The sequence below is a fragment of the Scyliorhinus canicula genome, chromosome 3 (assembly GCF_902713615.1).
Source record: "Scyliorhinus canicula chromosome 3, sScyCan1.1, whole genome shotgun sequence".
Lineage (NCBI taxonomy): Eukaryota > Metazoa > Chordata > Chondrichthyes > Carcharhiniformes > Scyliorhinidae > Scyliorhinus > Scyliorhinus canicula.
In genome coordinates this window covers 237,310,617-237,324,823 of record NC_052148.1, presented here as the reverse complement: position 1 = coordinate 237,324,823, position 14,207 = coordinate 237,310,617, and the positions used below count along the sequence as shown (strand labels likewise).

Sequence of the window (14,207 nt, the reverse complement as noted above, 5' to 3'; positions counted from 1 at the left end):
GTCCTGGAGTTTTGTGGCCATCAGCCCATGTCCTTGTGTGCCATGGCTGAGTAGTGAGCAGGTGGTGGACAGGGCACAGTGCTGTCCACATGGAGACCTTTTTTCCAAATATGGGGAACGTACGACATTGAGCATGCTGTAGTCCACTGAACTTTGGAGTTTCTGGACCCCTTTTTCGGCATTTTCCAGGGCCAGTCCCAGTTCTATGGCTCTTTTCAGATCAAGGGCAGGTTTGTCTGCCTTTAGCCTGCTGAGCTTCTCTAATACTCTATCGCTTGTGATTGGGACTTTTGTAAGTTCTACCAGGTATTTATAATCATCCTATCTTATATCTGCTGCTGTTTTAAACCCTCGAGATTGTACACAAAACCAGTAAAGATGCAGATCATTTATCGTAAATATTTGCTGCATTTGACTTAATGTTAAAATTTATGGGATGTTGTTTTTAGAAAAGGATATTCTCAGAGTTTAGGAAAATAGATTTGTTATGGGGTTAATTCAGGTACATTGCATGTGTAGCCATTATTGTAGTTAATTGTAATTTTTGTTCTAATTGTTGCCTTTCTTGTGTGTTTTAGTTTAATAAATATTCTTTAATTTGAATGATTACAAGACTGTACCTTTCCTCATTGGTTTGAATATCTTTTCTCACATATCAAATTGCAAAACAAACAATTAAGAACCAGCATTTCAAGTTACTCTTTTGGGATTTGGGATATCCTAACATTTAACATGGTTCTTAACAGTATCCCAGTCACAGATTCGTTCAATTGTGCTGTTCTAGATATGGTGTACATACTTGGTATGTAGCGTGGGGTGGTTAATATGTTACACAGATCCTTTAAGGAATTCCAAAGTAAAGTCAAAGAATATTACTGTTCTACGAGTTTTAAGTTTGGTGATGGTAACACACTGAAATCACTAAAAAGAATAGTAATTCCATATAAAATAGCAGGGGCGAATCACTTTGATCAGTAAATGCAAAATGTCGCTGCAGTCCCAGAGAACCATAGGCTGCTCTTCCGGTTGAGAGCTAACTGGCGATGATTTACCCTGAGGATCAACACAGCTCAGGCAAGGGGCAAGGTTGAGAAGGAGGGGCCTTCATGAATAATCTCAGCTGGTACGGGAATGGAACCCACACTGTTGGTATCGCTCCGGATCACAAACCAGCCGTCCAGCCAATTCTGTTAAAGGATGCAGAGGAAGGATTAGGAATACACTAGGCGAGTTGAGAATATTAGTGAAAAATGTGACATTTGTAAAAAGTGCAGGAGAGTGCTATCGCAACCAGTAATAAATAAGTCTTTTATTTGTCGGAGACTTTTAACAGAACTGTAGCAATGGACTTCAACATATGGGCTGAACAATAATTTTCTTCTACAGTTTGTAGACATAGCGACTAGATTTAGTCTGTCAACAGTAAATTTTAATGAAGATAAAAGTAATTAGCGATAAAATAATGGGTAGACAGATAGGAACAGTGCTGGGAGCACCAGCGAAATTCTTAACAGACAGTGGAGGAGAATTTGCCAATGATGAATTCAGGAGTATGTGTGCAAATCTGAATAATGTAGAAATGTACATGCCGGCAGAAATTCCTTTTAGCATTGGGGTATCCGAGAAAAATCACATCATGACTGACAAAATGCTCCGCAATGTTTTAGCTGACCAATCAAATTGTAAATTAATAACTGTTCCAACATGGACAGGACATGGAAAAAACATGCTCCAGATGTTTGGGGGCTACAGCATCTATCAATTATTTTATTTCAGGAATCCAAAGAAATCTTCAATAATGTGGGACCATTCTCTGGCATTGGAGGAGCTGTCAAGTGTCAAGGTGTGCAGATTAAAATGTCCACCTTTGTTTTCTGGTAATTTGTCCTTGTTGTTTCAATACATCTGCTAGAACTCATCCCTTCTCAACTCCTGCCCATACATACAAACTCATGTCCCTTACCTGTTCCATAGCCCATTATGGACCCATTTCCAACTACGCCCTCAAGCCACCCCCCTGATCTTTTATAGTCCCTATGCCAACTGATGCCTCCTCCGCCCTTTGCCCTGAGCTCCTTGATCCCAACTCACTTAGTATCTACCATGAGCCAACCTCAGAAACCAAGATAAAAGAAAATTCTAAATATATAGTACAGACTTCACTATAAACAAGCCACTTTCATTAATGAAAGGCCATTCAATACATTTAAATGCCCCCAAGTACATAATCCTTTAGAAAACAAACATTTGTCTTAATTAGCCCCTTCAATAATCTCTTTGGATTGTCCATTAAATTGTCAATTATCCATTAAATTGTACAGCGCTCCACTGTGATAATAGGCTGTGGTACATAGTCAAGCAGTAATAATAGCACTTAAATATGAAAACTGTTTTTCAATTAACAGGCGGCGGCAGGCAACTTTTTTATTTTTATTTTCAGGCCATTTAAATCACTTCACAGCTCAACAGTTCTACAGATCGTATCTATCCTTCACGAGCATTTATACCTACCCTAAAAATGTTATACTCCCACAGTGTGGCTTAAGGCCCCACTCTAGCGAGAGTAGAGTTTGTTTGAACTCAGCATTGAATTCAAAAGACCCCACTGAGCTTTTCCTGAACGTTGGGAGTCACGTTCCAACCCTGCCTCTACTGGCAAAAATAGGATTGGAGGAACTAGAGACTTCCGGATCTGTGTGCTGCCTGGCATTTTTAAGGATCCTGGAGTTGCCACGACTTTGTGAAAATTTAGGCCAGTCTACTTTTATTTTCTTCTGATTGTCTTTAGAAGGCAAGGAACTCTGTAACAGGCCACATGATAAAATCAGTAGCTAAAACAAACAAACTATTTTTTAACTAAACAAAACAACTTATTTAATAAAACATTTTAAAAAAATACTATGAATTCACCCTGATATCTCTGGCACCCTGGAATTAAGAAGAGTTTGAAGCACTGAAATCGAAAATATACAAGCTAACAGGATAAAAAAAAACTCTCAAAGCATAATTACCTGGCAATAGCTAGCTGGAGAAAGCACCATACCTACTCAAGTAAACATATTTTTTCACACATTCTGGTCAGAAATGCTTTTGAGGCGTTACCTTGATTGTGTCATAGCACCCGAAATAGGAAGCTCGATATACAATGATGCCATTCACTGACACAGCAAATCCTTGATAAAGTCCCCGAGGCCCATCCCGCTTTGCAACTTTCATGATGCAATCAGCAAGGCCTGTAAATTGCCGTTCCTTGGGGCCTATAGTTTAAAAGAACACGTTTAGTTCTATTGAAAGATATCTTAGGTACAAATAAAAATTTTCGTATATAAAATTAGGGAGGCATGGTGGCTAGCACTGCTGCCTCACAGCGCCAGGGACCCGGGTTCGATTCCAGCCATGACTGTGTGGAGTTTGCATGCTTTTCCCCTTTCTGCGCGATTTGCCCCAGGATGCTCCAGTTTCCTCCCACAGTCCAAAGATATTAGGGATTGGGGGAGGAATGAGCCGAGGAAGAGTGCTCTTTCAGAGGGTCAGTACAGACTCAATGGCATCTTTCTGCACTGTAGGGATTCAATGGAATTCTGAAGAAACATGCTAGACTAATGAGTCACTGTGGTTGCACATTACAAATTAATCACAGTAATTGCATTACACCGACTCAGTGGCTGTACTCTCATTTGAGTCAGGATCTAAATCCCACTCCAGGACTTGAGCACGTAATTTACTCTGAAATCGTAGTGTATCCATATTACATTGTTGCAGGTGCTATTTTTTCCAGGTGAGACGTTAACACAATCACCTGCCGGTTTATAGCGAATGCACTATTGCCAAATTTAGGATGACACAAAAATAGGTGCAAAGGCAAGTAATGGTGATAATACAAAGAGTCTACACAGAGGGGTATAGACAGGTTAGGTGAGTGGGCAAAAACTTGGCAGATGGAATACAATGTAGGAAAATATGAAGTTATGCACTTGTTAGGAAGGATAAAGGAGCTGAATATTATTTAAATTGAGAAAGACTGTAGAAAACTTCAGCACAGAGGGATTTGGGGATCCTCGTGCATAAATCACAAAAAGCTACCATGCAAGTTCAGCAGGTAATTGGGAAGGAAAATGGAATGTTGGCTTTTATTTCAAAGGAAATGGACCACAAAAATAGGGAAGTCCTGCTAAAACTATTCAAGGCACGAGTTAGAATGCACCTGGCATTCTATGAACAGCTTTGGTCCTCTTATATACGGAAAGTCCAGAGAAAGTTCACGAGGTTGATCCGAGGTATGAAGGAATTTTCTCAAGAGGAGAGGTTGGGTAGATTGTGCCTGTACTCTTAGAGTTTAGAATGAGATGACCTTACTGAGAGTGCTCTGGTTTCCTTCCAAAGTCCAAGGATGTGCAGGTTAGGTGGATTGGCCATCCTAAATTGTCCTTAGTGTCCAACAAGGTTGAGTGGGGATTACTGGGATAGGGTGGATGTGTACTCTTAGATAGGGTGCTTTTTCCAAGGACCGGTGCAGACTCGATGGGCCGAATGTCCTCCTTCTGCACTGTTAGTTCTATACGGTTCTCAGGGGGCTTGACAGGGTAGATGCCGAGAGGATGGTTTCTCTTGTGGGAGAGTCTCGGACCAGAGGGCATAATCAAAGGGTAACAGGTCACCCATTTAAGACAGAGATGAGGAATTCCTTCTCTCAAAAGGTCTGCAGAATTCTTTACCGCAGAGAGTTGTAGAGGCTGGTTCATTAAGTATGTTCAAGGCTGAAATAGACAGAATTTGAATCAATAAGGGAATCAAAGGTTATGGGGATAAGGTGGGAAATTGGAGTTGAGGATTATATCAGATCAATCATGATATAATTGATCATGATCATGAGTAGACTCAATGGGTCTACTTCTGCTTCGACATCGTATGGTCTTATAACTGAGTATTTCTCCTCATATCAAAATCCCCACCCAAATTGTCATCGGGGTACGGGGTGCTTATCACCAAGGAGCTTGGTCCCTTTTTTCTCATCCTTTGAGCACATCATCGCATTCTTCTGCACCTATTTTCTTCACCTATTTCATTGGGATGAGATGTATATTGTCCATCAAAAACTGGGAAAATCTGTTAACGGATAAAAGACGACAAGCAGGAAGAATTTAATTGATATAAAACCTATTAACCCCCAAAGGTTGCCAAACAAAACCTATTAGGTTTGCCATTGGCTTCCTAGGCTGGGTCCCTCACTATAAAGCATTCTGTGCGCAATCACGGAACTTGACATCGGGAAGAGGGGTGGCAGGTGAAAGACACCCAATTGTTGCGTCCAGCATCCCCTCCTGTGACCCCAATATCGTCTTCATTCATTTGTAGCTTGGGTATTTCCTGAAATCTTGGATATTGTGTGGATGAACTGCTGCCAGAAGCCACCACTCTGGCTGCCAAGGAGCTGCTAACTAATTAGAGGCTAGTAGTTCTTGGCAAATAGGACCTCTGCTGCTGGACACATCAATCACACGAAGACATGATGGTGGTTAATTAAGTTCTAAGGAGCTGACTGGGGTTTGCTATGGCTCTTGGACCCACTTGGCCCAACAAATACAAGCCCATAAAATTAAACGAAACATCATGTAAAAATCCAACTGCAGAGATCATGGCAAATGAGAGAAGATACAAAGAACATCAAATAGAGTGAGAAAACTGATACCTATTAAATGAAAGCATGACAAGAAACAGGCAAGATATGTCAAAACTAACAATTTTTAAAAATCATAGACAAAATAACTGGAATTTTAAAAAGGGCACAAAGACTGACAAATCCTCCTGACCAGAATGTTTCCATATCATGTTCAAGAAAATAAGGGACCCCAACTATGATTTTCAGATTTCCCTCCGTTCAAGAATGTATGAACATAAGAATTAGGGGCAGGAGTAGCCCATTTGGCCCCTCAAACTTGCTCCACCATTCAATAAGATTATGCTAGAACTGCCTTCTGAGGAAGAGCGTTCGAAAGATTCATGACCCTCAGAGAAAACAAAATTATCATCGCTATCTTAAATGAGCGGCCCATTATTTTTAAACAATGACCCTTGGTATTAGAATCTACCACAAGAGGAAACATCCTCTCCATATGCACCCCATCAAGATCCCTCAGGATCAAAGGTTTCAATCAAGTCACCTTTTATCTTCTTTTTAAAAAAAAATCTTTTTATTGGCATTTCCCATATTTATAAACAGTTGTATATATACACATCGCATTTTTCTCACCCGCGCTAATTTCCGTTATTATACAGACAGGTTTAGTTTGTCCTTCGTTTAACTGACCCTACATTCATTTCATTGCCCTCTGGATCGGTCTATGGTTCCCCCCCAACTTCGGCTGTGCCCCCCCCCCCCGGGTTGCGCAGTCTTTTGGTACCTCATCTATCTTGGTGTTTAAAAAAAAATTCTTATTAGGTTACTCCTTGTTGCTGGCCTCGAACAGATTTTGGAGGAGACTGACAAACTGCCCCCAAGTATCCAGGAAGCCTTCCTCTGATCCTCAGGTGGCGTACTTAATCTTCTCCAGGTGGAGAAATTCTGAAAGGTCAGCGAGCCAGTCTGCAGCTGTAGGTGGTGCTGCCGATCGCCAGCCGAGCAGGATTCTCCAGCGTGTGATTAGGGAAGCGAAAGCCCCCTTCCCAATGTGTAACTCTGGCTGCTCCGATAGCCCGAAGATTGCCACTATGAGCATGGCTTTACCCTCACCCCCACAACCTTGGACATTGCCTCAGAGAAGGCTGTCCAGAACCCAGCAAGCTTGGGGCAAGCCCAAAACATGTGGGGGTGGTTGGCCGGGCCCCTCTGGCACTGCTCACATTTGTCTTCCACCTCCGGAAATAACCTGCTCATTCGGGTTCTGGTCAGGTGCGCTTTGTGCACCAATTTGAGCTGCATTAGGCTGAGCCTTGTACAGGAGGAGGTGGAGTTCAACCTGCTCAGTACTTCGCTACAGAGTCCCCATCCTACCTCTGTCCCCAGTTCGTCCTCCCATTTTTGTCTGGTCTCGTCCAGTGGAGTCCGGGCTCTGTCCAGTAGCTGTCCGTATATTTTCCCACATAGCCCCACCTTCTCGTTGCTTGCGCCTATCAGGTCCTCCAGTAGTGTGGTTTCTGGGGCCCGGGGTACCCCACTGTCTCTTTGCGGAGGAAGTGTTTTATTTGGATCTGTCTCATTTCCTGTCCTTTTGCTAGCCTCCACTTCCTCGTCAGTTCGTCTAGTGTCACCAGTCTGTGCCCAACCATCAATGTGCCACCGTCCCGCCTCCATCTTTTGAAGGTGGTATCTTGCATGGCTGAGGGAAATCTGGGATTGCCGCAGATGGGGGCCATAAGGGACATTTTGGTTATCCCAAAGTACTGTCTCAACTGGGTCCACGTTCTCAGTGTGGCCGCTACGGCTGGGCTCGTTGTGTATCTTGTTGAGGAGGATGGGAATGCTGCTATGGCCAGAGCTCGGAGGGTCGTTCCTTTACAGGATGCCTCCTCCATTTGTACCCAATCTGAGTCGGGTTCTTGTACCCATCCCCTCACTCTTTCTGCCGTTGCTGCCCAGTGGTAGTATTGTAGGTTTGGTAAGGCCAAGCCCCCTTTGATTTTCCTTCTTTGCAGTGTCTGTTTGGGAATTCTCAGGTTCTCCCCCCCCCCACACACAAACGCCACGATTAGACTGTCTACGTTTTGGAAAAAGGCCTTGGGGATGAAGATCGGAATGGATCTAAACAGGAAGAGGAACCTTGGCAGTACATTCATCTTGATCATCTGCACTCTCCCCGGCAGAGAGAGTGGGAGTGAGCCCCACCTTTGAAGGTCCCTTCTAACTTCCTCCACCAGGCTGGTCAGGGTTCACTTGTGGATCTGTGTCCAGTCTCTGGCTATTTGGATCCCCAGGTCGCGTAATCTGTTCTGGGCTGTTTTGAACAGGAGCCCTTCCAGCTCTGTCCCTCCCCCATTTGGGTTCACTGGGAATGCCTCGCTTTTGCCCAGGTTACGTTTGTAGCCCAAGAAGGTTCCAAACTCTTTCGGTATTTGCAGTATTGCCTTCAGTCCCTCCTGCGGCTTTGAGACATAGAGAAGCAGGTCATCTGCATAGAGTGAGACTCTGTGCTCTCTGTCTCCTCTCCGGATTCCCTTCCAGCTGTTCAGCAGGGCTATCGCCAGGGGTTTGATCGCTAGCGCAAACAAGAGTGGGGACAGGGGGCAGCCCTGTCTTGTTCCTCTCTGCAGATGGAAGTATTTAGAGCTGGTAAGTTAGTTCAGACACTCGCTTTGGGGGTGTTGTACAGGAGCCTCAACCAGGCGGTGAATCCCGCTCCTAGTCCAAACCGTTCCAGTACCTTGAGGAAGTATTTCCATTCAACCCTGTCAAAGGCCTTTTCTGGTCCAGGGAGACGATCACCTCTGGTGTGCTCTCCCCAGAGGGGGTCCATTATTACGTTCAGCAATCGCCTGATGTTTGCTGTGAGCTGCCTACCCTTGACAAAGCCCATTTGGTCCTCTGCAACCACCTCTGGGTACACAGCCCTCCAGCCAGGACCGTTGCGAGTACTTTCGCATCCATGTTCAGCAGTGAAATGGGTCTGTATGATCTGCATTCAGTCAGGTCTTTATCTTTTTTGGGTCTCAGTGAAATTGTGGCCTGCGCTAGCATGGGGGACAGGGTGTCACTTGCCAGTGAGTCCGCGAACATGTCCCTTAAATGTGGGGCCAGGACTGGTGCAAATTGTTTGTAGAAGTCTGCTGGGAACCCATTGGGTTCCGGTGTCTTCCCCGCCTGCATGGAGCTGATGCTCTCCATTTCTCCCAGGTCTATTGGTGCTTCCAGCTTCCCCCGTCTGTCTTCCCCCACAACTGGCAGTTCCAGTTCGTGCCCCTGTTGGGGGGCTCGGAGGTGTACAGCCCCTGGTAGAAGTTCTCAGATGCCCGATTGACCTCCTTTGGTTCTGTTACCAGTCTGCCTTTGCTATCCTTTACCTGCGCTATTTCCCTTGTGGCTGCCTGCTTTCTCAGCTGGTGAGCTAATAGGCGGCCAGCTTGGTCTCCGTGTTCGTAGAAGGTCCCCCGTGTCTGGCGGAGTTGGTACACTACTTACCTCGTGGATAGCAGGTTAAAGTCCATTTGCAGCTTTTTTCTCTCCACCAGCAGCTCTACGGTCGGGGCCTCGGAGTACTTTCTGTCGACTTCCAGGATGGAGTCCACCGGTTGTTGCCTGGCCACCCTCTCTTCCCTATCTCTGCTTGCCTTGTAGGCTATGATCTCTCCTCTAATCACAGCCTTCAGTGCCTCCCAGAACGTGGAGGGTGAGGCCTCCCTGTTTTGGTTGTTACTAACGTAGTCGCCTATGGCCCACAATGTTTTCTGACAAAAGGCCTTGTCGGCCAGGAGGTCCGCGTCCAGCCTCCATGTTGGGCACGAGTCCCGGCCTGTTTCCAACCTCACATCCATATAGTGTGGAGCGTGGTCAGAGGTAACGATCCCGTGATCCCTGGAAGCACCTATTTCCCCACTGCAAAGAAGTTGATATGGGTGTGTACCTTGTGTAATTGTGAGAAGTATGAAAATTCCTTCTCTCCCGGGTGCAGGAACCTCCATGTGTCCACCACCCCATCTGCTCCATAAATGCATGGAGTTCCCTGGCCATGCCAGTCCTTTTCCCTGCTCTGGGGTTTGATCGGTTGGTCAGTGGGTCCTGTACACAATTGAACCCCTATGATCAGTCGGTGTGTGACAAGGTCAGGGATTTCTGCCATGGTCTTCTTTATAAATTCTGTGTCGTCCCAGTTGGGAGCGTACACATTTACCAGTACGACCGGTGTCCCTTCCAGGACACTGCTGACCATGACGTACCGTTCCCCTGGGTCCGTAACTGTCTTGGTTTCCATAATACCTTGTCCTCCTGCTAATTAATATTGCTACCCCCTAGCCCTTGTCCCGTAGCATAAGTGGTATGTCTGTCCCACCCAGCCCTTTCTTACCAGCAGTCGGTGCTGCTCCCTCAGGTGCATCTCTTGTAGGTAGATTATATCTGCTTTTAGGCTTCTTTGTTGGGTGAAGACTCTCGATCTTTTTATCGGGCCGTTGAGTCCCCTTACGTTCCAGGTAACAATCCTGGTGGGGGTTTTCTGCCCCCCGTCCTGTGGAGTCACCCATACTTACCTGGTGGACGCGCCCCTACGCTCCAGGGTTTCCCTTCGTTAGGTGGCCGTCCAAAATGGCCGCGGTCGCCGCTCTCCTCATGAGGTCGGACCCCAGGGCTCCGGGGTTTCCTTTTGTCCAGGGGGCACCCAACATGGCCACCAGCTATGTGTACACCACTTGGCTGCGCCCCTGCACTCCAGGGTCTCCCTTCGCCCTGAAGCCCTCCTCAGTGGCTGTTGGTGGCACCATCCTGGTTCCTCGCCCTGCTCTATGCCTGCCGAGGCCTGTGTTCGTGCTGCTTATCTACCTATCCCTTCTCTTTGCTTCTATTTGTTCTGCGCTCTCCCCCCGACTCCTCTTCCCCCCGTCTCTGTTCCTCTGTTCACCCCGTGTTCCCCCCCCCTCTCTTTGTGCCATGCACTCCCTCTCCCCTGAGAAGCGTGCCGCTGCCCTCGTTCCTTCCTGCTCTCCCGTGTTCGCCCCCCTCCCAGTACTTGCCCTGCTCTGCTCCTGTTTTAGCTTCCTTTTGCTAGCCCTTGTCTCGCCCTCCTGTCCACCTTTCTCACCCTCATTACGTAAGAACAAGGAGCAGGAGTAGGCCATCTGGCCCCTCGAGCCTGCTCCGCCATTCAATGAGATCATGGCTGATCTTTTGAGGACTCAGCTCCACTTTCCGGCCCGAACACCATAACCCTTAATCCCTTTATTCTTCAAAAAACTATCCATCTTTACCTTAAAAACATTTAATGAAGGAGCCTCAACTGCTTCACTGCGCAAGGAATCCCATAGATTCACAACCCTTTGGGTGAAGAAGTTCCTCCTAAACTCAGTCCTAAATCTACTTCCCCTTATTTTGAGGCTATGCCCCCTAGTTCTGCTTTCACCCGCCAGTGGATACAACCTGCCCGCATCTATCCTATCTATTCCCTCCATAATTTTATATGTTTCCATAAGATCTCCCCTCATCCTTCTAAATTCCAAAGTGTACAGTCCCAGTCTACTCAACCTCTCCTCGTAATCCAACCCTTTCAGCTCTGGGATTAACCTAGTGAATCTCCTCTGCACGCCCTCCAGTGCCAGTACGTCCTTTCTCAAGTAAAGAGACCAAAACTGAACACAATACTCCAGGTGTGGCCTCACTAACACCTTATACAATTGCAGCATAACCTCCCTCATCTTAATTAACCTTGCTTCGCTCCCCCACCATTGCATTGAGAGATGGAACGCGCCCGGGAGTGAGTTAGCACAGTCCAGCACAGTCCGCCAAACATGTGTGTACAGTTCGTGATCATATTGTCTCTGTTTGCGGTCTGCCCTCTGCTCTTTGTTCCGATTCTTCCTTTCTTGTCCATCCCCGTCGCTTTCATGATGGCCAGTGCGGCTGTCCCTCCCCCAGTTTGTTCGCTCTAACGAACTCCTCCGCTGCCGCTGGGGTGTTAAAAAACAGCTCCTTCCCCTCAAATGTTACCCAGAGTTTGGCCGGGAATAGCACCGCAAATTTCATATTACTTTTGTAGAGTGCTGATTTGGCCCTGTTGAATTCAGCCCTTCTTTTGACCAGGTCCTCCCCAAAGTCCTGGTACACCCTTATGGTCTGCCCTTCCCACGTGGTAGATTTTGTCTGCTGGGCCCACTTTAGGATTTTTTCCCTGTCTTGTAACCTGTGGAGCTTCACGATAATCGCTCTGGGCTGCTCCCCGGCTTTGGGCCTGGGTCGGAGCGCCCTGTTGATTTCTGGGGGGTTTGAAAATTTCTCTCTTCCCACTAACTTGCCCAGCATTTGGGTGATGTAGCCTGTTGGGTCTCTGCCCTCCATCCACTCTGACAGACCCACTATTTTAACATTCTTCGTCTGGACCTGTTTTCCTGGTCCTCCACTTTCCCTCCTAAGCTCCCCTGGGTCGTTACCAGCCTTTTCACCTTGGTTTCCTGAGTTACCATCCTGTCGCTCTGGTCCGAGGCGGCCCTCTCCAACTCTTGAATCGTTTCCTCCTGCGTCTCCACCTTCCTTTCCAGGCCGTTAATGGTTCACTGCATTTTGTTCTTTGTCTCTGCCAGCATCTCCTTCATCATTGTGTGGAGTTCCGTCCTGAGTGCCTCCCTCATGGCATTTATCTGTTTTTATCTCCTCCATTCCTCCCACTGTGCACGGGGTGGGAGGGGGGAATGGTCGCCATGCCCTCTTCCTGCTCCGCTCGCAATATACAATAATATTTATTAGCTTCCCTAATTTCTTGCCGAATATGCATACTAGCCTTTTATGATTCATGCACGAGGACACTCAGATCCCTCTCAATCTGGGGGTGTTTCTGTGTTGCCTATCAGAGATCAGGCAACCTTTGATCTTGGGATTCCCAGTGGCCACACCTCCAAAATATATCTACACAGAATGCTGGATTATCTGGAAAGTACACCCAACGAGCTATATGCCGGTTTTCTTGCCTCAGCCAAAGATATTTTAAAATACATAAGGATCAAGAGGATAACTAAGGAAAGAGCAGGGCCAATTAGAGACCAAAAGGATATCTTGTGTGTAGAGGTGCAAGGCATGGGCATATTCTTAATTAATCATTTGCAAATGTCTTCACGAAAGAGAAGGATAAAACATGTTGTAAAGAGGAAGAATGTGAAAAATTTAATGGGGTAATCAGTGACAGAATTAAAATGATAAGCATAATAGAAAATGGATAAATCAACAATTCCAGATAAAATGTATCCCAGGCGGATAAGGAAGACAAGGGGGGAAACAGCAAGGCGCTGACTAGGTTTTCAAATCCTCTCTGAATGCAGGAATGATGCTGGTGGACTGCTACTGTTGTACTTGTGTTTGAAATGAAAATCGCTTATTGTCACGAGTAGGCTTCAATGAAGTTACTGTGAAAAGCCCCTAGTTGCCACATTCCGGCACCTGTTCGGGGAGGCTGGTACGGGAATTGAACCGTGCTGCTGGCCTGCCGTGGTCTGCTTTAAAAGCCAGCGATTTAGCCCAGTGTGCTAAACCAGCCCCTAAAATGAAAAATGAAAATCGCTTATTGTCACGAGTAGGCTTCAATGAAGTTACTGTGAAAAGCGCCTAGTCGCCACATTCCGGCACCTGTTCGGGGAGGCTGGTATGGGAATTGAACCGTGCTGCTGGCCTGCCGTGGTCTGCTTTAAAAGTCAGCGATTTAGCCCAGTGTGCTAAACCAGCCCCTAAAATGAAACAAAATGAAAATCGCTTATTGACACGAGTAGGCTTCAATGAAGTTACTGTGAAAAGCCCCTAGTTGCCACATTCCGGCGCCTGTTCGGTGAGGCTGGTACGGTAATTGAAACGTGCTGCTGGCCTGCCTTAAAAGCCAGCGATTTAGCCCAGTGTGCTAAACCAGCCCCTATAATAAGCTTTTCTTGTCACAAGTATGAAGTTACCGTGAAAAGCCCCTAGTCGCCACATTCCGGCGCCTGTTTGGGTAAGTTGGTACGGGAATTGAACCCGCGCTGCTGGCCTTGTTCTGCATCACAAACCAGCTGTCTAGCCCACTGAGCTAAACCAGCCCTCCCTGAAGTGATAGCAGCTCGGGAACTGTGAGTGGGAGAAATTCAGAGTGCAGACTGGGAAGGTAAGTGATATTTAAAAAAAAAAAAAACTTACTTTGGGGATTCTCAGGCCTTCACTTCGGGAGCTGTGAGCGGGGGAAATTCAGAGTGCAGGCTGGGAAGGTAAGTGATTCTCTGAGTGGTCTGAAAAAAACCTGAAACGTGACATCACAGAAGGGCTGTGATTTGATTGGCTAATAGAAAAGCTGTGCTAAATTTGAAAATTCATTTAAATTACTGTTTATAAATTGCTTTCAGACTGAGGTGACAAGGAGAAAAATTAAAAAATTAAGTAAAATCTAAATTATAATCTAATTAAATAAAATAGAGATGAAGGGTCACATGATGTGTTCTTCCTGCATGATGTGGGAGCTGGTGGACCCCATTGTGGCTCCCAGTGACCATGTCTATATAAGCGTTGGTTGCTCGAGGAACTCCGGCTCAGAGTTGATTGGTTGGATTCTGAGTTTCGG

At 46.3% G+C, this 14,207-nt stretch overlaps 1 protein-coding gene across 1 annotated transcript in view; it reads right to left on the bottom strand.

Moving 5' to 3' along the window:
• Window positions 1–14,207, bottom strand: part of LOC119963373 (ADP/ATP translocase 4-like) — a 107,546-nt gene that overhangs the window by 55,514 nt on the left and 37,825 nt on the right. Inside the window, exon 4 of the mRNA XM_038792407.1 lies at window positions 3,103–3,257. Within this exon, the coding sequence (XP_038648335.1) occupies window positions 3,103–3,257 (155 nt within the window). The remainder of the gene's footprint in view (window positions 1–3,102; window positions 3,258–14,207) is intronic.